The following is a 26,831-nucleotide window of genomic DNA, read 5'->3' on the forward strand; positions in this document are numbered from 1 at the left end:
TTGACAAGTAGTACAATTTCTGTGCAGCCTTTACCCAGATTCTCCCAATGATAAAATCATATATAACCAGAGCACAATGATCAAAATCAGGAAATTAACATTAATACTTTAAATTATAGACCTTATCCAGATCTCAACAGTTTTTAATGCACTCATTATTTTTGGTGTACATTTCTATGAAATTTTATCCTCAGAGTAACTATAATTTGCACTTCTTTTATGGTGAGTGAGGTGATCATTTTCCTTGTTTAAAGATCATTTTAGCATCTTTGTTCATTAATTGTCTGTTCCTGTTTTTGTCCATTTTTATCAAATTTAGAGATTCATTCATATATTAGTGTGAATAGTCCTTTATGCACTATATACGTCATAAATACTTTCTCCCAATTTGTCAGTTGTCTTTTCACTTTGCTTATGGTGTTTTTGACATGTAAATATTAAAAGGAAATTTTATGTAGTCAAATTTACTAATCTTTTATGGCACCTGGATTTTGAGTCATAGTTAGAGGCCCCCCCCCACAAGTTATGGAGAAATTCACCCATGTATTCTTTTAATACTCGCAGTTTCATTTTTCACATTTAGATGTTCATCATTTAGGAGTTTATTCTTGTGCATTGTGTGAGGAGTGGATCCTGAGTCAGAAGAAAAAAACCGAGAAAGCATTCTTGGGAGAACTGGAGAAATCTGAATAAAGACCCTGTATTAGACAACAGTATTAAATAAATGATAAATGTGCTCAGCGGTATAATGGTATTGCTCTTATGAAGGATAATGTCTTTTATGAGATCTGCAGTATTTACGGTTGATCGTTAGAATGTTTTCAATTAACTCTCACATGATTGAGCAAAATTATAGATACAGAAGAGAAGGATTAATAAACTGTGACAAAATATTAGCAATCGATAGCAGGCATGTGGGTATCTACTTTATTATTCTTGCAACTTTCCTCAAGGCTTAAAAATTTGAGAAATATGAAGTTGGGAGGAAGTGTGCCACCGCAGGGCTTGGGTAGGCGGACGGGGACGCCGGGCCCCTTTAAGGTGGCCCCGCCCCTTACGTCCTGCCTGGGCCCCGCCTACCCGGAAACACTCGGCCGAACCCCGCGCCTCCGCCCCCCAGCGCGCCTTCTCCCCGCCCGCCCCGGCCCCGCCCTCCGCAGCGGAGAGCAGTCACGTGAGCCGGGCAGCTGCGCCCCGCTCTGCGCGGTCATGGTGGCCCCGATGTACGGCTCCCCCGGCGGCCGCCTGGCCCGGGCGCTGACGCGGGCGCTGGCGCTGGCCCTGGTGCTGGCCCTGCTGGTCGGGCTGTTCTTGAGCGGCCTGACCAGCGCGATCCAGATCCCGGGGGGCCACCGGGGGCGCGGCAGGCTCGTCCCACCCGCCTCCCGCAGCCGCTCGGTGCTCCTGGACGCCGAGACGGGCCAGCTGCGCCTGGTGGACGGCCGCCACCCTGACGCGGTGGCCTGGGCCAACCTTACCAACGCCATCCGCGAGACCGGGTAAGGGTTGGCCCGACCTCGCGCGGGCCAGCCGGGGGAGGGGGTTGCGTGGGCTCCGGGCCTCGCCTCGCCCTAGGACCAGCCTCTTGTCAGTGACAGCGTCCCATCCCTGTCTCCCTGGGGGCCAGTTTCCCGCCTCTGAGCATCGCCGTTGGGTAGGGCTGATGCAGCATCCCTCAGCTCATGGGGACCAGTCCTTTGCCTTCAGCCAGAGATAACAGTAACTCTGCTCCCCTAATGATACAGTAACTCCTATCCCCACGGAGGCCAGCACTCTTCCCCTCAACGCGCATCTCACCACCACGGGCCAGGGGGATGGTAATAGCTCTCCAACAGAAACTCTCACTTCGTTGGTTGTAGCTCACCCCATGGGTGCCAGCCCCCCCTCCCCGCCTCCTTTCCACAACCAGAACTGCAGGGCTGAGCTTGGATTCCAGGCCAGTCTGAAAACAGAGTGTCCCTAAATTCACATAGGCCCAGATAGTGTCATTGCTTGGCCTCTGCTCCTTGCTTCCCTCCTCTCTCCTGGTCTAGCGGAAAGTCGATTGGCCAGATACTTAGTATGGAGCCAAGTACTCCATCCTTGGCAGTCATGATCACTACCCTTATCACTGGGACTCAGGCTGTCATTCCGATGTGTGACTCTTACCGAACTCCTCTGCCTGTCTGGGCTCTCATTTCCCCATCTGTGGCTTGAATTTTGAGGATGTGCTCTGGCTAGGAGGTTGGTAATGCCCCTCTCAGGCCTTGTGCCAGAACTTGTGCCCATTCATTCATCCACTCACCTAGTATGCTTGGCCTTGGGGACACAAAATTGAGGAGGGACCCGCATTCAGTGGGGGAGATAGTGGCAGGCAGAAAAATCCTGGGAGTGGGGAAAAATCTGCCTCAAAGCCTTGTCATCAAGGCCCAGGCCCTGGATCCAGGCTGTGCTGGGGATCTTAGAGAACCCCATGTCCGCACAACCTCCCGCCCACACCATCCCATCCTGGGCTCATCCTGGTCCTTAGAATACATTGCCCTCTCCAGCTGGCATGGCTCCTCCCGCTGCTGTCCCCATCCATTTTGCCAGCATGCACTAATTTCTGCAGGTGTTGGGGAGACACAGGACACTGGGGACACCTCCATTCAGGTGCTTTGTGGCACATGGGAGGGTGTTAGATAGTTTGGAGATTGTGAGGAGAGGATTTGCTGCAGACATAGGAGTTGTGTGGGGCTAATCTGGGAGGGCTCCCAGGAAGAAGCAGCCACAGAGTGGGCTGGCATCTATGGAGGGAACCAGAACTCTGTGGCAACGTGACTCTGGAATCTGGTGACCTGGTCTCTGCTGACTCACATATGTTTTGGGCCCCACTTAGCAGAGCTAAGAGAGCATGACAGTTTGTGCCTGGATGCCTAGGGGATAAGGCACAAAGGTAGGGCCCAGGACGGGGAGGGGCTTTGGCCCCAGCAGGCCCCCACCAGGCTGTGTTGCTCTCAGTTATGGAGAACAGGTGGGAAGAGGACTCCCTTGATTTTGATGGATGGAAGGTTCTTGCTGGTTCAGCTCTGGCGCTGTGTGCCCTTGGGCAAATCACTTCACCTCTCTGGGCCTCTTTCCTCCCTTGAAGGTGAGGCTCAAAAGGACACTCAGGGGGATCACAGAAAGCACCTCTGTTTATTTACTAAAGGAAGGAATGAGTAAAAGAGAAAGGAGTGGGTGTCTTCTGCCCCCATTTTACAGAGGGGGAAATGGTGGCCTGAGAAGTGAGCCCTGGCCTTTTCCACACTTCTTGGTCTCACCTCATGGTTCCAGCACCTTTTCTGTCCAGTCTGCCCCTTTCCCTCTGAGTTTGACAGCACTTGGGACTATGATATAGGGAAAACTGTACAGGAAGCCCCTGTTTTATGAGCGGGGAAACTGAGGTCGTCAAAGACACCCTCTTGAGAACTCAGAAGTAAGATGTAAGAAAGACATCTGGAGTGTCCTGGCCCCCAAGCAGCAGAACCTCTGGTCTGCGGGTGACTGTCTCAGTTTTTGGAGGGTGGAAATCATGGTTTGACTCTTCTTTTCACCTAGAATTGGGATCCCTCCTTCTTTCTGGCCCCCGGATTTCACCAGATCCCAGGATTGTCAGGATAGCTTCCCCTTCCCCCATGATCTCTCCTTTTTCAGTTGTTCCCTGACTCTGGACCCACACTCCCCACGTAGCCTGAAACATTTAGGATTTGACTCTTGGGGATGCGAGATGCCCCCAGAAGCAACACCTGCGCCTTCCTGGCTCTGGCCTTGGTCCTGGGAAGGCCGAACTCTCTAGCCTTAACTTTTACCTCCTTCTCTGACCTGATTCCCCACCCCCCGCCCCCAAACCAGCTGTGTGACATAAATCACCTTTGAGTTGGGAGAGGAAGTAAGTACCAGTAAGAGGGAGTTAAGCTATTAGGAAGCTGGGAAACAGCCCAGATCTCCCACCCAACAAGCAGAGTGGAGAAGTGCCACCCAGCTGTTTCTTTGAAAAGTCGCAAAAGTTAAACTTGCACCGTCAGGAATGGGAAAGGAGTGGCAGCCACAGATGAGGTGGTGCCTCCCACATAGTAGAGGGTGTCCAGGGCTCACTGTACACAGATGGGGGGTTGGGGACGAGGGGCAATGTGTGACCCCCTGCTCATCTCTTGTGAATGGTCCGGCTTTTTCCCAAATGTGGCTTCTTCGTTAGACCTTGGAGTCATCTCAGTGGTATTAGCTGCCCTTGACGTAAAATCATAGTGCGACCCATGGACTTTCCAAAAAAAAAAAGAAAAGATTGGAGAGACACATTCAGTGCAGCCAACTCTTTATTTTTGTCAAGAAAGTGCATTAAGAACAAACCAGAACAGTATGTATCGATCTTGGCCCATTTTTAGCTAATAAAACACCTGCTGTTTTAAAATTAAACAGGCAGGAAGAATGTGAGCTCTGAATCAAGAACAAGCTAATGGGGACATTTTGCTTTAGAAACACTCGCTTGTCAGTGTTTTTTGTTTGTTTGTTTTTTCGGGGTTTTGTTTGTTTTGTTTTTGGTCAGCAGCTGGGGTAAAGTTTATCAGAGCTGTCAGCCACCACAGCAGTGAGAGATCCCAGAAACCATTTGCTGATGGCCAGGCCTCCCCATTTTACAGATGGAGAAGCTGAGGTGAAAGAGGAAGGAGGTAAGGTATGAGGCAGGGTCTCAGGTTTAATATTAGAGAGATCTAGGTTCAGATCTCTGCCCAGACACTTACTGCAGGTGGCCGGGGGCAGCTGCCTGTCTCCGTGATGAGGCTGGTGACAGCCTTGCAGGGTCATGGAAAAAAAATCATTTGGTTAGGGCCTAGGGCCAAAGGCAACAGCCTCAGAGGCTCCAGCACTGAAATCCCCTAGCTTGGAGCAAAAGCTCATAAATGGGAACCTCTCTCTTTGCAAAGTGTTCTGGGAAGACAGACAGAAGCCCACCCAGCCAGGTTTTCTGAGGAGCCAGGCAAAGTAAATAAACCCCATCCAGACCGACTTGCCCTTTGGAGTGAGGCGGCCCACGAGGAAAGGCAGGAGGTCCACTCTTGAACAAAGGCAGTGACTAATTGCATATTTGTGGTACTGTCGCCTGGCTTGGGGGGTGAGGTTGGAAAAATTGTGGTCTCCCCCTCATCCTTTTTCTTTCTGTCCAGCTATAAAGAATCATGCTGCTCTTCTCTTTTAAATTTTTGAAATGTTTTTCCTTTTTTTTTTTTTTTGATGGAGGTACTGGGGATTGAACCCAGGACCTCCTGCCTGCTAAGCACGTGCTCTACCACTGAGCTATACCCTCCCCCCTAAATTTTTGTAATTATTATAACAGGTACTTAACTTATAGTAAACAATCTAGCAGTTTGGAAAGGTGAGATGGCGTGTGGAAGGTAAATCCCTCTCATTCTCTCTTTCCATAAATAACCACGGTCAGCTCTTTCTTGCAGAATTTTCTGTGTGTAAACAGCCCTAAGCATACATACATGCATGTGTCTATAGGGAGGGGTGTGTGTGATGCTTTTGTACGTGGGGTTATTCTAATTCTACCATTTATTCTTCTCTGATCTTATTTTTTTAAAAACAACTTTGTGTCTGACATCTCATCAGCACAAAGCAGTCTCCCATATGGATGGATTATCGCGTCAGGACGCTAATGGTGGATATTTCCGGAGGGTCCAGTTTTACTCAGCTCTGGTGAAAAACACTGCTGTGATCAAGGGCCCTCATTCGCATCTCCAAAGGCTGTGTGAGCACCAGTCTGGGGATGTGTTCCTCACTGCTGCCTCAGCAACGTGGCCTTGACTCAGCCTGTTCCCCCTAGAAGGAGCAGATTTTAACCGGATGCTGTCTGGTGGAAGGCCACCGACCTCTCTGTTATAACTGGGACTTGGCTTCTGAACAGCTTTTTTGGTTTTATGTAATTTGTGTACAGTCTCCCTTGATCCTCTGCTTTTTTTTTTTTTTTAAATTGCAAGGGGATCTAGACGCTGGGCCCTGTTTTAATTTTCTTCCTATCACCAAACCTATTGGAGCTCTTCAAACCTCCCCTCTCAGACTCGTGATGAGACAAGTATTTAGTGAGCATAAAACATGAGTTATTTTCTGGCATGTGCCATAGCAGCCCTCTGAAGTGGGAATCGCTGTGCCCATTTCACGGGTGAGGAAACTGAGGCCCAGAGAGGTTAAGCAATTTGCCCGAAGGTATGCAGTTGATAAGAGAGAGACCTGGGGATTCAGACAAAGGCTGAGGGACCCACAAGCCCAGACTCTCTTTATCCTCCACTCGCCTTGAAACTTAAGATCTTTATCCTAGTCTCCTGTGTTTTGCTATCCTTATCTGTGGTTATATGTGAATCATTCCCCAGAAGTTCATGGCTCCCATGTTCCTTTGATAAGAATGAGCCTCTTCACCTTCAAGGACAAAACCAGCCACCACAAAACTTAGTTAAGTTAGAGGCTCAGAGCACATACTCTGTATTGTTAGTCTCAAGTCTGCCACTTATTTTCTGTGTGACCTCTGGCAAGTGGCTTCACCTCTCTGAGCTTTGGTCGCACATCTGTAAATTGGGAGAATAAAATTCATAGTGTAGGGTCTTTAGGAGAATTTAGAGAGATAAATAAACATGTGATGTGCTTAGTGCTGGGGGTCATTGTTCTTTGTCGTAGGGGGCCTCATTACCAATCCCCACAGCTCTGTCTTATCCTGTGACTCAAGTTATTTGCTTTGGAACATTCAGGGCTCAGCTTCCTTCTTTTATTTTCCCTTTCCTCTCTCCTTTCCCCACACCCCTCTGCAAGCTCCTACTTAAACGTCAAAGCCCAGAGCAGCCATCACCTCTTCTGTAAAGCCTTCCTAGATTTTACTTAGTAGCAGCAGGAGGCGTACCTCCTCAGAGAACCTCCGTGGCGTGTTACTCCTTTTCTCATCATTGCAGTTACATTCATTCTTCGGTCCCTTCAATGTCTGGCACCTAGTAGGCCCTCAGATAGGCTTTTTTTGCCACAACTATCTGGTGTGAGTATTTTGATAGTCATTTCCTCTTCTGCATCTTCCCTAGGGCACAGTTCTTCTTGTCCTGGAGCTCTTTGGTGGCTTTTTAGCCAGCCTCCCACAAGACAGTCCTGGCTGAGTCTGGCTCTCTCTGTCTAGTAGCCCCTTCAAGGTTTCATTACTATTTTTTGATGCCCTCATTTTCTTAATAGAAATTGCCTTCACAAGTGTTTTCCTTAGTTATAGAAATCACCTGGGTAGATATTTTTGTGTCCTTGGAGCAAGAATGAAATCCAGAACCATAAAGGAAAGATTGATAGGTTTGGCTGCACAAAACCAAAAACCACCCTACAGCAAAGACAAAAGCAAAAATCAGTTAAAATACAGGCATTTTCAGTATTAATGACGAGTCGAGGGCTAATATGTATATAGAGAATTCCACCAGTCAATAAGAAAAGATTAAAAAAAACCACAGTAGAGAAAAATAAGTAAAGATCATAAACCAAAGAACTATAAATGATTGGAAGTTGACACAACATTGTAAAATGACCTATTACTCAATAAAAAAATGTTAAAAAAACCAAAGAACTATAAATGATCAATAAAAATAAAATATCTATAGCTTAACTAATTCAAGGACTATAACTGACATGATTGAATTTCTCAACTGTCACCATAGTAAGGATGAAAAAAATTGATAAGAATCATTTTAAGCAAGGAAGTGGGCAGCCATGAGTTTGTACATTGTAGAAATGCAGTGTACACCCCAGGCATCACCTGGGGGCCGGATGGAAATACAGGGTCTCAGGCTCTACCCTGGACCTCCTGATCAGAATCTACTTCCTAACAAGGTCTTCAAGTGACCTGGATGATCATCAGAGTTTGAGAAGTGTTGTTTCAGAGGAGAAGTGGGCGCCAGCCTGTCTGGAATTGAATCCTGGCTATGCCCTTTCTTAGCTCTGTGACCTTTGGCATGTGTATCAGCTAGTATTGGGCAACGGTGCTGTGTAACAAATCACCGCCAAACCCAGCAGCTTGAAACAATAACCTCACAGATCCATGGGGCACTGGGGCAGCTCTGCTTCATGCAACAGGTCTGCAGACCTGGTCAACAACATGTGTCTCTCATATTCTTGGGACCAGCAAGCTGGCCAGGCATATTTTTCTTGTGGCAATAGCAGGAGCACAAGAGGGCACACAGAAACATGGAAGGCCCCTCAAAGACTCATCTCATAACTGATACACAGTCACTTCCACCATATTCCATCAGCCGAAGCAAGTCATATTACATGACTGAGAAAGTCAAGGAGGCGAGGGAGGACACTTGGCCATTGGTGAGAGGGACAAAAAGTCACAGCAAAAGGCAGGGACACATGGGGAGGGGGCCGCAGTGCAGGCTGCCACAGCAGGTAATGACTCCATGCTTTAACTTCCTCCTCTTTTGCCCGATGGAGACAGTAACAGTGCCTGCCTTGTGCAGGACCGTGGGATTGTCATGAAGATTAAATGAGTTACTAGATATGGAAGTGACTAGAACAGTGCCTGGCATGGATCAAACCCTCAGTAAATATTAGCTGGTATATTGTGGGAGGTTGGGGGCAGTGGGAATGAAGCTTAGTACAGCTTTGGGGGAGGCTGTTTATTGATATTTTTTAAAATGAAAAATACAGGTGCCCTTTGACCCAGCAGTTCGTCTTTTAGGGATTTAGCCTGACATGTGCACAGACACAGACTGACGCACATTCATGTGCACAGCAGTTGGTTGGTTTTTATGCCTGAAAACTGCAGACAGTGGTATGGCGAGCTGAGCGCCCGTTTCATGCTTGTCCCCGTGCTGACCGAGTGTCCCCTCTCCTCCCTCTGCAGGTGGGCCTTTCTGGAGCTGCACACAAATGGCCAGTTCAACGACAGCCTACAGGCCTACGCGGCAGGCGTGGTGGAGGCCGCCGTGTCCGAGGAGGTAAGGGCCAGGCTGGGGGACCCGGGACTCCCCCACTCATCAAGTGTATTCCCCAGGGATCTTTGGAGGGTTCTGAGATATGTGTAGAGGGGGCACCCCCGTGCCCCCAGCCTTCCATCTTGGGGAAGAAAGGCTCACATATGTTTGTTAAAAATTTACACTAGGTACTCTTTGATGCATATTAAAAATACATAACATGGGGGGAGGGGATAGCTCAGTGGCAGAGCACGTGCTTAGCATCCACGAGGTCCTGGGTTCAAGCCCCAGTACCTCCATTTAAAATATAAATAAATACCTATACACACTAAAACACAGATGAACCTTGAAAACATAATCTTAAGTTAAAGAAGCCAGTCACAAAAGGCCACATGCTGTATGATTCCATTTATAGGAAATGTCCAGAATGAGCAAATCCATAGAGACAGAAAGGAGATTGGTGGTTACCAAGGGCTGGGTGGAAGGTGGAGGGGTGCCGGGCAAAAGAAGGGTGACTGTTAATGGGTATGGGGTTTCTTTCTGGGGCGATGAGAATGTTCTGGAATTAGGCAGTGGTGATGGTTGTGCAATTTCATGAACATACTAAAAACCACTGAATTGTACATTTTTAAGTGGTGAATTTTATAGCATGTGAATTCTATGTCAGTATAAGTGAATGAGTGAAGGACTGAGAGCTGTAGCTACCAGGGGTGGGGTGGTGGGTGCCTCTGGGGTAGGGGAGACTCTCAATGTATGGGGAGGTGGTCACACACTGGGTCAGGCCAGCGCTGTTTTGGGTGCTCAGTGGAGAATGAGACATGATTCCATCTCTAAGGGCCTCATAGCTGGCCAGGAACCCTGGGGCAAGGCCGGCAGTGGTTGTCAAATGAGGAACCCCAGACACACACACCAGAGGCTTCGCCCATGTTATCTCGCTAAGCTTGTGCACCAGCCCCCAGAGGGAGGCCTGACCACCCCCACTGAACAAATGATGCTGAGGCTCAGAGAAGTGAAGTAACTTACCCAGGGTCACACAGCCAGTCAGCAGAGGAGTCAACATGCAAACCCAGCTCTGTCTGACCGGAGCCTCTGCTTCAAAGTGGTTTGTTCTGCCACCTCCCCCACCGGCCTGTGGGCTTCTGTGGGTGGGAATTGTGTCCTGTCCCCAGCTGTGTCCCCTGCATCCAGCCCAGAGCCTGATGTAGGACAGGCACTTGGGAACTGCTTCTGGAAGTAGCGGAAGGCTGCACGGAAGAGGTGGCATCTTAATGGGGCCTCAAAAGATGAGTAGAATTTGGATGTATTTCAATGAAATGGTGATGGAGCAGGGGTCCCTAAGCTTTCAGTCTTGGGGCTATGGATGCTTCCTCACTGACGTGTGTGTTTTGGAATATCTCCAATGTGGTGGGGGAATGAGGCTGGAAGTTACCCCTAAACCTTTAAAGTCCAGTGAAGTCTGTGCTTTGGGAAATTACAAATCCACATCATTTGGTAGGTTCAAATCTTGGCTCTTTGGTTCATTACCTGGATGACCTAGGGTAAGATACTCACCTGCCCCTGTCTCGTCTCCTCAGCTGGGAGGCAGCGATAGTGACAGTACCACTTTCCTTACAGCGTATCCTGAGCTGTGTCTGTATAAATAGTGCCATTAACCTTAGCTCTGGGCCACCAGCCCCTCCTCTGCAGGCGACAAGATCAGCAGACTTTCCTCCCCCTGCTGGCATGTCAGCTGGGTGGTCTTGGCATCCTGGGCCAGGCCTGGCTGACCTTGGCAGGGCTCACTGATGACCCTGCGGTCAGCTGGCAGGGCAGCTGGGAGGCTGGCTGGTCTAGGATGGCCTCAGTCACGTGTCTGGGGTCAGCTCTCCATCATCTGGGCTGACGGGGTCGACTGGGCTCAGGGGGCCTTCCCTCCGCCCCCCAGCAGGCTGGCCCAGGTTGGTTCATGTGACCTCTGGGCAGGGAGGAGCGGAAGGCCTCTTGAGGGCTGGTGGGACTGGCACAGGATTCTCCTGTCAAGTTCAGTGCTGTGTCCGCAGTGCTCGGGGCAGGACGTAGTAGGTGCTCCAAAAACGGTAGTTGTTGAGTGAGTACATGTATAGATGGGGGGTCTCCAGTAACAAAGGGGGTGTAACCTAGGGCAGACTGAATGCTGAAGGCTTTCAGAGGAGGGAAGGTTCCAGAGGCATTGGGCTCTGCTAGGGGTAAGAGCTCGCTGGGTGAGAAGGGCCTCGGGGGAGAGAAGCCGGTGTGAGCAGAGGTACAGAGGTGGCCTCACTGGGACTCCTCGGCTGTTTGGAGACTTGGATGGGAGTGAGGACTCTGAGCCCGAGTGGGGAGCCAGTGGGGTCCTCAGGGGAGAGAGCAGCCCTGCTGCCCCGCCCCTGCCCTTGCCCACCTCGCCCGCCCCACAGCTCATCTACATGCACTGGATGAACACGGTGGTGAATTACTGCGGCCCCTTCGAGTATGAAGTCAGTTACTGCGAGAGGCTCAAGAACTTCCTGGAGGCCAACCTGGAGTGGATGCAGGAGGAGATGGAGCTGAACAAGGACTCTGCTTACTGGCACCAGGTGGGCACGGCCCCTTGCACAGAGGGGTGGGGTGGCAGGTGGGTCTGCTTTGGGGACCTGCTGCCAGTGCAGCTGCTACTGTTCCAGCTGGCTGACTTGTTAGTCTCCCGCTCCCCTTTGCCAGCCCCTTTCCCCTCCCTCCCTCCTTCATCCACCCCTCTACCCATCTGTCTACCCATCTACCTGTCCATCTACTTACCCATCCTTCCATTCATCCACCCACCCACCCATCCATCCACCCATCCACACATCCATCCACCCATCCATCCATCTACCCATCCATCCACCCATCTAGCCACCCATCCAGTCACCTTCCCACCCATCCACCCATCCATTCCATCCATCCATCTATGCATCTAGTTTGTCAGTTCCTCCATTCACCCACCCACAAGCCTATCCATTTTTCACCCTCTCCTTTTCATTTACCCATCTATCACCTCCCTGCCCATCTTAGCCCAGTTGTCAGTTCTTCTGTCCACCCACCCTGTTGATATACCCCATTGGTTGCCTGCCCATCTCTCTGTCCATCATCTACCTGTCTGTCCATCTACCCTCTTAGCAACCTGCCCAGCCATCCCTCTGACCAGCTACCTTGCCTGCTTCATCATCTTTCTTCTGGCCAGAGTCTAGACACCTCTCAGTCTGTCCATCTGTTGGTCCATCACCTCTGCTCTGTTTCTGCTCCTTGTAAATCTCACCAGGGGCTGCCTGGTTCTCTGGGGATGATGCCCACACTCCTTAATAGGGCCTCAGGACCCTCCTGCACCCTCTCCCTCCCCAGCCTCATCTCCTACTGACCTTCTTGATCCGTGCTCCAGCCTCCCTGGCCTCGTTCTGGTTCCTTGAACAAGCTGTGTTCCCTCTTGCCTGAGGGCTTTTGAATGTGCTTTTCCTTCTGCCTGGAACACTCTTCTTCCTCCCCCTCTGCCCGGCCCTCCCCCGCCATTCCGCACATCGGTGTCACCTCCCTGCACTTCTCTGTAGCACTCTAGTGAGGCCTTCAGAGTCTGTCTTCAGCTGGCCTTGGGCTGCATGAGGACAAGGCAAGAACCACATCTGCTTTGTCCACTGGGATATCCCCAGTGCCTAGCACAGGGTCTGGCACATAGTAGGTGCCTTATAAGTAAAGGTTTGTTGAGTACTTACAGATGAAGGAGTGAATCCACCTTGTCCCGTTCCTACTTCATGTGCTGGCTGAACATCTGTCCTTTCCTCCACCCTCCCATCCATCTAGGTGACTGCCTCTCTCTCTGTCCTTCTGTTGTTTAACTCAGCAGCCACCGTCCATCTTTCAGCCCTGCCTGTCCATCCATCCATCCATCCGTCTATCCTTTTGTCCATCCATCTTACAGATACTTACTGTGCCTGGTGTATGTCCAGCACAGGCCAAGGCCCTGTGCAGGACATGGTGATATACTCCATGGTTACAGAACAATGACAGTGACAGTGGAGGGGAGTCAGGCACATGAGACAGGTGTCCTGAGCCAGCAGCACAGCCAGTAACTAAATTCAGAACAGGGAGCAGTCAACAGTGGGTCAGAGTGGGCTGGGAGGTTTCCTGGAGGAGGTGGCCCTTTGAGCTGAACTCTTAAATCGGGATGATACGGGGTTGGCACAGGGCAGAGACATAGAGTTAAGTGATGGCAGGAGGGTGCTTGGCATGGAGGGTTGGGTGGTGGTTAAGGGGGGGATGTCAGGGCTGGCTGAGCCTGGAGGGTGCACCTGGGCCTCTCTTGCTGGAGCCCCTCCCATTGCAGGAGAAGGTGTGAGCCTGGGGGAGAGGCCTCACCCTCCCTCTGCCCCCTGCCCTCTGCCCCCTCCCCCTCCCCCTAGGTGCGGCTGACCCTCCTGCAGCTGAAAGGCCTAGAGGACAGCTATGAAGGCAGTGTGATCTTTCCAACTGGGAAGTTCACCATCAAACCCTTGGGGTTCCTGTAAGTGCCACCCCCAGAGTGGACAGGGTAGGGGAAAGGGCCACACACCTTATAGTCAGACAGACCTGGGTTCCAGTACTGGCTCTGCCACTTCCTGGCTAGGTGGCCTTGGACTGGTCACCTCACCTCCCAGAGCCTCAGCTTCCTCCTCTGTATAATGGGTATGTAACAGCACTCCCAGCAGATGTGGTAACCCTCCGGCACCCTGGCCCTCCACAGCCTGTTGCAGATCTCTGGGGACCTCGAAGACTTAGAGCTGGCCCTGAATAAGACCAAGACCAAGCATGCTTTGGGCTCTGGCTCCTGCTCCGCCCTCATCAAGCTGCTGCCTGGCCAAGGTGACCTCCTGGTTGCCCACAACACCTGGCACTCCTACCAGTACATGCTGCGCATCATGAAGAAGTACTGGTTCCAGTTCAGGGAAGGGTCCCAAGGTGGGTAGATGTGGATGGATCTGTGTGTGTGTGAGCATGTATGTGGGTCCACACTGGGGACATTACTAGGACATGTGGGCCTTGGCCCATACACACTGTGGTCACTGTAAGGCCATTCTGAGTTCATTTTATTTTTGACATGTCTATTTCCTTTTCATTTTTATCTCACAAGATGTATCAGTAGGCTACTGCTGCATAACAAATCAGCCCAAATTTAAAACAACAAAGTCTTAAAACACAGCTTTATTTTTGCTCATGTGTCTATAGGTCAGCTGAGTGGTTTTGTTTTTCTCAGTTAAGCCTGCTGATCTTGGCCGGGCTCATGATGCTTCACTAGTCAGCTGGGGTGAGCTGGCTGACCTAGGATGGCCTCCTCTGTATGACTGGGGTTGGATATCAGCTGGGATGATGTGACAGCTGGGCTACCTGGTCTTTTATCCTCCCACAGGCTAGCTCAGCCTTGTTCATGTGACCTCTGGGCCGAGAAGTATAGAAGGCCTCTTGAGGGCTGATTGAAACTTGCACATCATTCCATTGCTCAAAATAAGTAAAATGACCAGTTCAGATTCAAGTGGTGGGGAAACAGACCCTACCATTAGATGTAAGGAATGGCAGAGTCACATTGTAGATGGTGTGGATACAAGCACAGGGAGAATTACAGCCATTTTTGCAACAAACAATCAACTACACAGGAATGCAGAAATGCTTTCTTTCTGTCACATGAAAACTTTGCCACGCAGACCCACATACCCCATAGAACAACCGCCTCATTCCTGGCCCTGGTGTCAGCCTCAGAGGTAGCCACTGCCAAATGTTTGCAGTGCCTCCTTGGCCTGGCAACCTCATGTTGCCAGGAGGGGAAAAAAGGTGGGGAAACATCTACCCTCATTCACTGCTAATGGGAGTCCGAGCTGGCACAGCCACTTTGAAGAGGAGCCCCGCCGGCATCTAACAAAATATAAAATCTGTCACGCCCGTGATCCAGCAGCCCACTGGCTCAGATCTGTCCCTGGAGAAACATTTCCATTTCTGCATGGGGACTGTGTACAAGGTCATCAGCTGCAGTAGGGGTTTGGAGACAATCAAATGCCCATTAATTTAAACTTCAGTCAACTTCAAAATTGACATTTGTACAGAGAAGTGTGCACGGTGTTAAGTATACAGCTAGAGTGTTTGCATGTTGAGCACACACCTCTGTATAGCACCCAGATTGAGAAGCAGCATCCCCAGCTCCCAGCAGCTTCCCTCCAGTCCCTTTCCAGGCTCCAACCCCACCCCATCATGACTCTCTCTCACCGCCTGGATTAGCTTTGCCGGATTTTGAATGTTTACAAATGGAATCACGCAGCATGTACCTGTCTGCATCTGGCTTCTTTCACTCAGCATAACACCTGTGACTTTGATCCATATTGTCGTCTGTAGCTCTAGCTCTCTCATCCTCATTGCTGTGTATCCACTAACATCTTAATATCTTTTAAAAACCTACATAAGCCATACGCATATGTTATGGAAAATCAGAAAACACAGTAAAACATACACATACAATGAAAGTCACTGAAACACCCAAAAAGCCACAAGAGATCATTTCTGCGAACATTTGGTTATATTTTTTCCCTAGACTTTAAAAAAAAATGTATCTCAATTTTCCATTTGTTTTAACTTATTTTTATTACACAAGTAATATGTGAACACATTGTCTCTGCCACAAATCCCAGCAATGGAGATGAAGAAATACACCTCCCTTAATACTCTCCTCCCAAATTCCAGACCTCTCCTAAGAGGAAAGCACTGATACCATTTTGGATCCATAGATTTTTTTTTTGGATGCATTTATATATGAACCTTTTAAAAAATTAATAGACTATTTCTTAGAAAAAATTTCGGTTGACATAAATTGAGTAGACAATAGAGAGTTCTCATTTATCCCCCTTCCACTCTCCCCTGTTATTAGCATCTTGCATTAGTGTGGTTCATTTATTAGAAATGATGAACCAATATTGATACATTATTAGCAACCGAAGTCCATGGTTTACATTCAAGTTCACTCTTTGCATAGTAATAGAGTTTTATGGATTTTTGACAAGCGTACAATGACATGTAGCCAGCATTAGAGCATTCTAGAGAATAGTTGCACGGCCCTAAAAAGCCTGCTTTCTTTAAAAACAAAACAAAACAAAAACATAAGTCAGATCATGCTGTGGGGACTGTCTGCATCTGGCTCCTCTTGCTCCACAGCTGGCCTTGGTGAGTTTACTGTACCATGTGCAGCCCACCTTTTAACAGCTGGTTGTGAAATCGTCACTAGTCCCCAGCTGAGGATTTGAACCATTTACAGGTCTTTGCTGTTTCAAACAGTGCTACAGCAAACAAGTGGGCCCCCAGAGGTGTTTCCTAGTGGCACTGCTGGGTTAAAAATGGGTGTAATTAAAATTTTAGTCTCTAGATAGATACAGCCAAATTGCCTCCAAAGATGGTTGGGCCAGTTGACTTTCCCCACGGCTTTGCCAGCACTAGGTATTATGGTTCATTTTAATTTTTTGCCACGCCAATGGATGATAAATGACATCCCAAACTCAGTTTTTTTTTGTATTCACTTTATTGATGGATAATCAGTTTAGAGTGTATATTTTGATAATTTATAGAGTGTATAATTTGATGGGTTTGGACAAACATACAGTCATGTAACCACCATTCGATAAACATATGAACATTTCTATCACCCTAGAAAGCTCCCTGTGACCTTTGCAATTAGTCTCCACCCCTCTCTCCCCAGGCAACCCTGCTTCTGATTTCTTTCCATGAGGTCATTCTGGCCTGTTCCAGAACCTCATCTAAACCTGCCCTAATTAAAACACTTTTCTGATTGTCCTTTTAATTTTAATTTACTTTGTTGAGGTGAAATTCACATGCGTGACATAAAAGTAACCATTTTAAAGTGAACGATTCAGTGGTATTTAGTACATTCACCCTGTCCTGCAACCGCCACCTCTCTCTAGTTTCAAAACATTTTCTTCTCCCCAAAAGGAAACTGTAGCCATTGAGTAATCACTCCCCCTTTTCCTCCTCCTCCCAGCCCCTGGCAACCTCTAATCTACTTTCAGTCTCTGTAGATGTGCCTGTTCTGGACATGCTGTAAAGATGGAATCGTACTGGCTTGTTTCATTCAGAATCATGTTTTCAAGGCGTCTCCCTGTTGTAGCCGATGTGAGCACTTCATTCTTTTTTATGGCTGCCTAATTGTCTACTCTATGGAGATGCTGCAGTTTGTTTATCCATTCTTCTGTTGTTGGGCATTTGGATTATTTCTTTTTGTCTCCCACACTGATTTTTAATAATTATAACAAATTAAGTAATATGTGTTCACTGCAGAAAGTTAGAAAATCTAGTGGAACACAAAGAAGGAATACAGATCTTTTGTAACCCACTGTTCCCACTGCCCCTGAAGAAACACCATTGCTATGGGTTGTTTTCCCTTCCAGCTCCGTTATGACTTTGCCCCTTTTCCTTTTATTTATTCGTTGGTTATACAGGAATGGCTCTTTCAGCCTATCCCCTCCAAGGGCCCTCATCCCTAACCTTGAGTCCCTTGTACCTGAAGCCCATCCCTTGACAAGTGCTGGTGTGGTTACATGGTACCCTTGATTGTAGGCCCTGCTGTGGACCTGCTGTGGTACTAGGAGCCCTTTACCTCCATGATCTTGTAAATTAAATCTTTACAGCTGCCTTGTGTGGGGTGAAGGATTACTATTCCCATTTTGCAGATAAGGAAACTGAGGCTAGGAAAGGCTAAGTAACTTGCCATAAACCGAACAGTTGATAAGACACTGACCTCTGATTCTCCCTGGGTCTCCTCCCTTCAAAGCTTGTGTTCCCGTATGGTCCCGCCATGTCAATTCTGGGTGTACATCCAAAGGAAATGAACTTTTGAGGAGGAACCTGCACTCCCATGTTCATGGCCATATTCACAGTAGCTGAGATACAGGAACAACCTCAATGTCCATCAACAGGTGAATGGATAAAGAAAATGTTGGGCCCCCCACACACACATACACATACCATGGAATATTACTCAGCTGTTAAAAAGAAGGGAATCCTGCCATTTGCGACAACAGAGATGAACCTGCAGGACATTATGCTCAGTGAAATAAGTCAGAGAAAAACAAATTACTGTATGATCTCACTTATATGTGGAATCTAAAAAAGTTGAACTTAGAAGCAGAGAGTAGAAAGGTGGTTGCTGGGGGCTGCGGGGGACGGGGAGATGGGGAGAGGTTGATCGGACAGTATGAGCCTCCAATTTCAGGACAAAAAGGTTCTGGACTCTGAAGCACAGCGTGGTGACTCTAGTTAAGCTCACTGCATGGTGTACTTGAAATTTCCCAAGAGAGTAAAACTGTTCTCACCACACACACCAAAAGGGTAACTGTACAGAGTGTTGGACAGGTAAACTAGCTTGATTTTGGTCATCCTTTCACAGTATCTACAACTATGCCCAAACACCGCAGTGTGCACCTTAAACATAGACAATTTTTGTCAATTATACTTCGGTAAAGCAGGGTAAAAAAAATCTCCCCCAAGACAAAGTCCATGCTCTCAGACCTCTGGGTATTTGCTGTCTGAGTTATCTTTTTAACAATAGATTTTTGCAGTTAAAAAAAAGGTAAACAAAAAAATTAAATGTATGTATGTATTTGCTGCTAGCTTTTACATGCATACACACACACACATCAAATGGCCTGGTTTGCTAACTGTCAGAAAGGATGGAGTGGGGGCTTCCTCTGAAGCCCGCTGCTCCTCCTAGAGACTCTCAAGACTCGTTAGGTAGGGGTGTGGGGGTCCCCATATGGGCTTGTCTGATCAGCGCCCCCTGCCCCCGACCGGGCTCACTCTCCCCCACAGAGTCGACCCCGGCTCCCGGCAACAGGGTGATCTTTTCCTCCTATCCTGGTACCATCTTCTCCTGTGATGACTTCTACATCCTGGGCAGCGGGCTGGTGAGTCATTCTCTAGTGTAACCTTTCTCCTGGGGCCAGCTTCTCACCCAGCAGGTAGACTCAGCTGCCACACCCCTCCTCCAGGGCTGACGCTGTTCTCCACCAGGGGGCGCTTGTGAAATGTAGAGCCGGCGCCGCACTCCCCCCTCCCCCACCTTGGCCTCCAAACCCTGCGGCCGTCCTGGGACACTGCACTGTAATGCAACTGCTCATGAATTGCCAGCCTCAGGGCCCTTTTGAAATATCCTTGACCTCAGTGATTTCAACTGATGTTTATGATTTAGGACAAGTCATCCTTCTCCCCACTATGACTCTGCTCTTTCTGGTTCTGCTTTCCACAAAACCCCCTCTAAACCTGGCCAGGCTTTCGGAATAAATGTTGCTTACAATGTGTTGTTTTTATCGGTTGTCCTGGCTGGGTTTCAAACTCTCTTAGAAATCTGTTCCTGGCACCACCATCTGCCGGGGCAGTCAGGGCTGGGAACGTCAGGGCAACAATGCAGGGGGAGGAAAAAACATCACTTAAAATAAAAAAAACACCCCTAGATGCAGAAGACACCAATTCTCAGGGAGGGGAAAGGAAGGGCCCTTTTTTTTTCTATTTCCTTTTGAGAGGAGCGTGGGAATTCGTCTGCTTAAACGTGGGAAAAAGCATGAGAGGGGCCAGGCAGTGGGTGAGGAGACCCCCTCCCTGCAGCTCACGGTGGGCAAAATGGGAATGAAGCCTGGGGAGGGACAGATGAAGTGGTTTAATCCAGTTACCTGAAAAGTGTCCGGGCAGGAAATACACTTTCCACTGGGATTCATAACTGTTTTTGTGCCACAGACTCCTGTGGTGGTCCGGGGAGCTGGGAACCCCTTCTTGGAATGATGCCTTCAAATGCATAAACCAACATACAGGATTATAAAGGAAACCAGTTATATTGACATGCATTTATCGAAATATTATATAAGTACACTTCTAATGTAATATACAAGCACACCTCATTTTAATGCACTTCACAAATCATGGTGATTTTCACATATTGAAGGTTTTGTAACAACCCTGCATCGGGCAAGTCTATCAGCGTCATTTTTCCAATAGCATTTGCTCATTTCACGTCTCTGTGTCACATTTTGGTAATTTTCACAATACTTCAAGCTTTTTAAAATGATGATTATATTTTTATCGTGATTTGTGATCAGCGATCTTTGATGTGACTATTGTAATCGGGTATTTTTAAAATTAAGGTATGTACATTTTTAGACATAATGCTATTTTTTTAGACATAATGCTATTGCACACTTAATAGAATACAGTACAGCGGAAACAACTTTTTTTTTTTTTTTGGAAACAACTTTTATATGCACTGGGAAACCAAAGGTCCATGTGACTTGCTTTCTTGTGATATTTGCTGTATTGCAGCGGTCCCGAAGAGAACCTACAATATCTTGGAGGTCTGCCTATACGTGCTGCTTTATTATCACATTAAATAACAAACTGCGGTTGCAGAGGGGCTACCTGCCATAGTTTAGAAGTACAAGGAGCGTAAACAGCATTTTGAGATGTGTGCAACCCTGTCGTGTGGTGGGAAAATGTCTGTGGTTTCTATTGGTGATGGTCTCAGGTACCGCTGATGCCACTGTGGTGTGTCCCCTGCATGAACAGTGCCCTCGACCTTCCCGCAGGTGACACTGGAGACCACCATCGGTAACAGGAACCCGGCCCTGTGGAAGTACGTGCAGCCCAAGGGCTCTGTGCTGGAGTGGATGCGCAACGTCGTGGCCAACCGCCTGGCCCCAGATGGGGACACCTGGGCCAATATCTTTAAGAGGTTCAACAGCGGCACGTGAGTGGGCTCCTGGCACTGGGGCCTGCCCACCTGACCTTCCCGCTGCTCCCATGGGGGACCTGATGTGGCGCCGGGGCCACACCCCACACCTCTGCAGAGTCCTTTCCTTGCATCTGCAGGGAGACAGGCACAGGGAGCCAGGCACGGGGAAAGGAAAGGAGTTGTCCCTCTCTCCTAGGCTCCTCCACCCAGGGAAGGGCTCCCAGAGGAAGGACAGGAATAAACGTAGAACTTGAGCGCTCTGGGGACAGTGGGAGGGCTGTCAGAAGAGGTAGACATGAGTGGATGGAGGCCGTGTGGGCCAGGGACACAGACTGAATAGTGCAGAATCTTAGAACGTTCGGCAGAAGAATTGACCTTTGTTGCAAAAAGCACTAGAGAGCCATGGACTGCTCTAGAGCAGGCAGGCAGCAGGATGAGAGAAGAGTCTGAGGGTGCCTGGTCAAGCCACAGTGTCTGAGTGACAGTTGGAGGGCTGGGCACTCCCAGACCACCCCGGCCCCGTGATTCCTGGCCATGCCTGGCACTGGGGGCAGGGTTGAGGGGCGGGTTGTGGCCGTGGCCTCAAGGTCTGTTCAGTCCCTGGTCCTTGCACACGGCAGGTACAACAACCAGTGGATGATCGTGGACTACAAGGCATTTGTGCCCGGCAGGCCCAGCCCTGGGAGAAGGGTGCTCACTGTCCTGGAACAGATCCCGTGAGTACCCGGAAAGGGCAGGGCACTCCAGTGGAGGGAATTGCTCAGGCAGAGCCCCGGAGGCCTGCTGTAACGTGTGCGGGAAGGGGCCAACCTCAGGAAGGCGAGGCTGGAGGAGAAGGCAGTCCGTGACTGGGGCTAAAGATTCAGGACATAATCTACCCCCAGGCAGCGGGGAGCCATGTCGGGTCCTTGAGCAGGGCAGTGCCCACAGGAGCCTCTTTTCTCACCACTCCTGCCCTGTCTGTCTTGTTGGCCGCAGGGGCATGGTGGTGGTGGCCGACAAGACCTCGGAACTGTACCAGAAGACCTACTGGGCCAGCTACAACATCCCGTAAGTCTCCCTTCCTGGTATCTTGCCCCATCTTTTGGTCGGCTCTCCATACTGGGGAGGGGTCCCTCCCAGGTGATTCTGGAAACCCACAAAGCAAAGAAACCCACCCCAACCCTTTCTTCACCAGGACAGTTTTGGGGTACAGCTGTGGTGTCGGCATTGGTATGGCCTCCCAGGCTGCACCCACTCAGGTGCCAACCCTGTGGTGGCTCCCCGGCGAAGCTACTTTAACTGGGCTGCACACCCATCACCTCTTGACCCTCACTGCACTTCACCTGGGTTATCTCACTTGATCTGCACAACCACTGTGCTGGGTAGCTATGGCCCCTGCTCCCATTTCACAGATGATGAAACTGAGGCCCCGAGAAAGTGCCAAATTTTCCCAAAGTTCCATAGCTGGTCAGCAGTTAAGTCAGGATTTGAACCCACGTCTCTTGGACCCCAGAGCCTTGGCTTGGCCGTCCCACCAAGCCACCCCCTCTACACAAACAAAAGACATGATTATTGCTCTCCTGACTGTCTGGGTGGTTGGTGTTAATGTTCTGGCATGATTGCTCCCTTCACCTCCCTGGCCGTGGCCAGGTGAGGTCAGTGAGGGTTGTGAGTGACCCTCCTGGTCCCCAACAGGTCCTTTGAGTCTGTGTTCAACGCCAGCGGGCTGCCCGCCCTTGTGGCCCAGTACGGGGACTGGTTCTCCTACGATGGGAGCCCCCGGGCTCAGATCTTCAGGCGGAACCAGTCGCTGGTACACGACCTGGACTCCATGATCCGGCTTATGAGGTGCGTGGGGGGCCATGAGCCCAGGGCCCTGTGGAGCTTTATGTATTGATACCCATTTCAACCTCACGAACAAGCCCAGGGGCCAGCGGGGGGCGGTGAAATGTGGAGCAGCCGGTACAGCGGCACCCAGGTAGCGCTCAGCCCTCTTGCCCTCCTCGTGTTAGAGGTAAGGATGCTGGGCAGCTGTGCAGCGACCACCCCTGCTGGGCTCCGTGCTTGGTACTGGGAAACGGGCACAAAACATCCCCCCTGCCCCATCCTCGGGGAGCACCCTGCCCGTGGGGGATGCAGAAATCCGCCACGTATTCATGCTGGTGTGGATGTGTAACTAGGACCGTCCAGGCTCCAGGCGATGCTATAAAAGGACAAAGCGGGGTCTCCAGCCTGGCTTGGGATGGGGGCCCAGAGGGATTCCCAGAGGAAGGGACAGCTGAGCGGAGGAGGCCTGAGTGATGGGTGTGGGGTGACTAGGTGAAGGGGGCTGACGGAAGCCCAGGTGGTGGGAGGGAGCCAGGCACACTGAAAGCGGGTGGCTGGGTTCGGGTTGGGGGGCTGCGGCCATGAGGGGTCTGGCCTTCTTGCCCAGCACTGATATTTCCTCCCCTTCCGTGTCCAGGTACAACGACTTCCTGCACGACCCTCTGTCACTGTGCAAAGCTTGCAGTCCCAAGGCCAATGGGGAGAACGCCATCTCGGCCCGCTCCGACCTCAACCCAGCCAACGGCTCCTACCCCTTCCAGGCCCTGCACCAGCGCTCCCACGGGGGCATCGATGTGAAGGTGCCGGGCCTGGGGCTGTGGGTGGGGTCAAAGCTGGGGGCTGGGCATCAGTGCCTCTCAGGTCGGGACAGCTTAACCACCTGCCTTCCCCCCACCCCCAGGTGACCAACATGGCACTGGCCAAGGCCTTGCGCCTCCTGGCGGCCAGTGGCCCCACGTGGGACCAGCTGCCCCCGTTCCAGTGGAGCACCTCGCCCTTCAGCCGCCTGCTACACATGGGCCAGCCCGACCTCTGGAAGTTCTCGCCCATCGAGGTCTGGTGGGACTGAGGCTCCTCCTCTGCTCTGCTGCCTTCCGCCCGTGCTGACCCCAGCAGGGCCACCCCACCGGCTGTCACCCTGAACTCCTGCCTGCCTCCTTGAGTGGGCATTGCCCCCTGCTGTGCCCAGATCTGGGACCTGGGTCAGCCAGACCAGGTTTAATCTCATCTAGGTGGCCTCCTGGGTAGGGCGTGGAACCTGATGGAGCCCAAGACTGACTCCTTCCCCATCTCCCTCTCCATGTGCGTATCTCTCTCTTTCTCTCCCCCTACTTCTCTCTGTGTGTCTCTGTCTCTCTGCTCTCCCTGCCCTGCTTTCTCTTTCATTCTGGAGCTGCATCATCATACTGCCCCTTCCCGAGGGCCAGAGAGGAGTCCTAGGATCAGGTTCTGGGGCCCCCAGTGGGGCAGGCAGGGGGGGCCTGTTCCCGTCCCTACGTCCCTACCTCCCAACATCCTTCTGGCTAGAGGCTCTGGAGCTTTGGGGGTTTCAGCCCCGCCCCAGACCTGGGCGTGGCCTCAGGTTGGCATCTCTCCTCCCAGCCCCCAGCTCCGCCCGCTGTGCTCCTTCTGGAAGCAGCTCCCCTGTTTCTCCTCCTGGACAGCTTCCTTGAGGACAGAAAACAAACAAAAACCAAAGTCCCTGGCAACTTGTGGCCAGAGGGGCCCGAGTGTCCTCTCTCCAGGGGCAGGCAGGAGTGTCAGCCCCTCCAGCCCCAAGCCCGGGCCTGCCCCTGGCCTCAGGGCAGTGTCCTCTGGTCCCCTCCTGTGGGAATGAGATCGCAGGCTGTGCCCCAATTAAACAAGAGAGGCCTTGGCCCCTGTGCTGTGCTTTTTGGGGCAGTGGGGACGGCTGGGTGAGTGCCTTTTGACTCAGGTTTGGGTTCTGCACCATTCACCCATGTATCCTCTATCCTCCTGCCCATCCTTCTGTCTGTCTAGCGTCATCCATCTGCCAAGCCACCCACCCCTTGTCCATCTGCCCAGCCATCTATCCATCTGTCCATCCATTTCCAATCACCTGTTCGTCCGTCATCCATCCACTCATCCATCTACCCATTCCTCCATCTGTTCATGTCTGTCGGACCATCCATTTATCCATATGTTTATTGAACACCTGCTTCTGGGTCCTGTTGCAGGGCCCTGTTAACCACCAAGACCTTCCCATGTCCTACTGGGGGGTATAGGTCAGCACAACACAGAACCCCTCCCCCTCTGATCTTACCCAGAGCCTACATTGGAATCAGGACTTGCTCAATGCTATGTGCTTGGAGAGAGGAAATCACACAGCCCTGGAGCCAAGGGCCTGGGTTTGAATCCTGTCTCCACTTCTTACTAGCTGTGGGACTTAACCTCTCTGAACTTCTGTTACCTCATCTGTGAGATGGGTGAATGATGTGAACAGCGCTTCCCTGTGTGTGAGGTCGGCGGGGGCGGTGGTACGGATTTGCTGTACCGGTGGCTGTGACGTAGCCCACACGGGGGCTTACACACTCAATGTTCATTCTTTGGCAACAATTTATCGAACGCTAAGTACACGCCAGGCATGGTTATAAGGTCCTGGGGATACCTTATAACAACAGGTACCAACCCCCCGCCCCAAATCCCTGCTCTTGTGATGTTTACATTGGGTGGTAGACAGTACAGAAAATAAACTTACAGTGTGTAAGATGCTGGTAACTGCTCTGGAGAAAATAAAGCACGGTTGAGGTTTGGGGTTGGGTTTCCTGTTTCTCACTGCTGCTTTACAATTCCTGTTACCTGGGATTCGACAACTTGAGATTCTAAAAACTAACTTTTCTGCCAGTACATTTCCCAGCTCCCTAGAGGGTCTTGTCTTTCCTGGAGTCTCTTGAGCTCCCAACAGCCCTGTTAGGTGGGAGAGGCCGAGATATTCACGTCAGAGCCAGGATGGGGGCCCAGGTCTGCACTCTCCCGTGGGACGCAGCGCTCCCTCCCCATCTCCTCGTGACAGCGGCGCCAGCCCCAGCGGGACAGTGGTCACCCCACCTGCTGTGTGCCAGGCAAGGGATCTTCCCAGCCACTCCTGAGGCTGAAGCGTCTGTGACACCCATTTGGCAGATGAGCACTTAGAGGCTCAGGCTGGTGGTGGAATTTAAACATGTCTCGTCTGTTCCCCTAAAATTATTTCTGGTCCCTCTTTCTGCTTTCCAGGAGTTGAGGGTGGGTGTGGAGCTAGGGCAACTAAACAGAGTATGAGGGATCATGTAGATGGTCCTCCACTGGAGCTGCAGCTGATCCGGGAAAGGCAGAAGCCACCTTTGCAGGGGCAGCTAGAAAGGCAGTTTCCTTCAGCCCCTGTGCGCTGGGGAGTTTCCCACAATCCTGTTTCAAGACGCCGCCGCAGGACCATCTATGGCTTCTGCTCTCCCCTGCAGGACAAGGCTCTGGCCAGTTGGTCCCGCCTCGCTTCTTCGGGGGATTTTGTGCCCAACTCAAGCAGGATTGTGGAAACCGAAAGCAATCTTATTCTGGGTAGATCTTCCAGAACTGAGTGCAATTTTAAACCCTCTATATGCCCTGGAAACAATTGTGGGGCTAGAGAGCCGGTAATTTCCTGTCCCTGCGTGCCCTTTCTTGGCGCCCTGTCTCCTGGTTTTTTTTTAAGTACACCTGCTGTCCCCCCTGGCTGGAAATCAGTATGTGGGCTTTTTGCTGGGGTGGGTTTTCCCTGAAATCTCCCAGCACTGGCTCTTTATAGAAGTGCTTGGGCGCTCTGCCAGCCTGTGTGGATCTGTGTGGTGTCCTGCGGGGTTAGACTGGTTCTCAAACTTCACTTTGAACCTGGGGATCCCAGGAGTTGCTATAGGTGGTGCAGGGACCTTCTTGAATAGTTGCAGGAAGCCAGGAGGAGGGGGCGGCGGGGAGGACTCCCTCTAGGACCCTGAGGCAGCCCTGGCACTTCCTCTGCTGTCTCGTTTTTGGCTTAGTTTCTGTGCTGTGCTTGGAAGAGAGGGTTTACAGGACATTAATCAAAGACGTCAGAGTGTCAGTTTACACACACCCAGAGATGGCGGGGCTTACTGCTCCGCTTCCAGTGGTTCGGTGATAAAATCATTGTTATTAAGAAGGACTTCCTATCAGAATGAGGCTTCATCTGCCTTCCCAGCTGGTTCTGCCTCCGGTGGAGGCAGCCCTCATCCCATCCCAAGCCCCTCTTGTTTAGCACCGTTCCCCTCACCTGCTCCCTGCCATGCCCTCTTCTGGCTCATAAACCCAGCTGTTGTAGGGGTCCTGGCGTCCATGTGGTGCCCCAGGGGTGGGGT

The 26,831-nt window shown here is 50.6% G+C and overlaps 1 protein-coding gene across 1 annotated transcript; it reads left to right on the forward strand.

The window, feature by feature from the left end:
• The first annotated feature begins 1,146 nt into the window (after positions 1–1,146).
• Positions 1,147–25,258, forward strand: PLBD2 (phospholipase B domain containing 2). Its single transcript, XM_015239615.3, has 12 exons — positions 1,147–1,499; positions 8,858–8,951; positions 11,342–11,500; positions 13,334–13,434; positions 13,654–13,868; positions 18,768–18,862; positions 20,531–20,691; positions 21,297–21,392; positions 21,655–21,726; positions 22,354–22,506; positions 23,123–23,285; positions 23,387–25,258. The coding sequence occupies exons 1-12, from the start codon at positions 1,210–1,212 to the stop codon at positions 23,552–23,554; spliced, it is 1,767 nt and encodes a 588-aa protein (XP_015095101.2). The 5' UTR covers positions 1,147–1,209; the 3' UTR covers positions 23,555–25,258.
• Positions 25,259–26,831: the final 1,573 nt, after the last annotated feature.

Source organism: Vicugna pacos, chromosome 32 (assembly GCF_048564905.1).
Source record: "Vicugna pacos chromosome 32, VicPac4, whole genome shotgun sequence".
NCBI lineage: Eukaryota > Metazoa > Chordata > Mammalia > Artiodactyla > Camelidae > Vicugna > Vicugna pacos.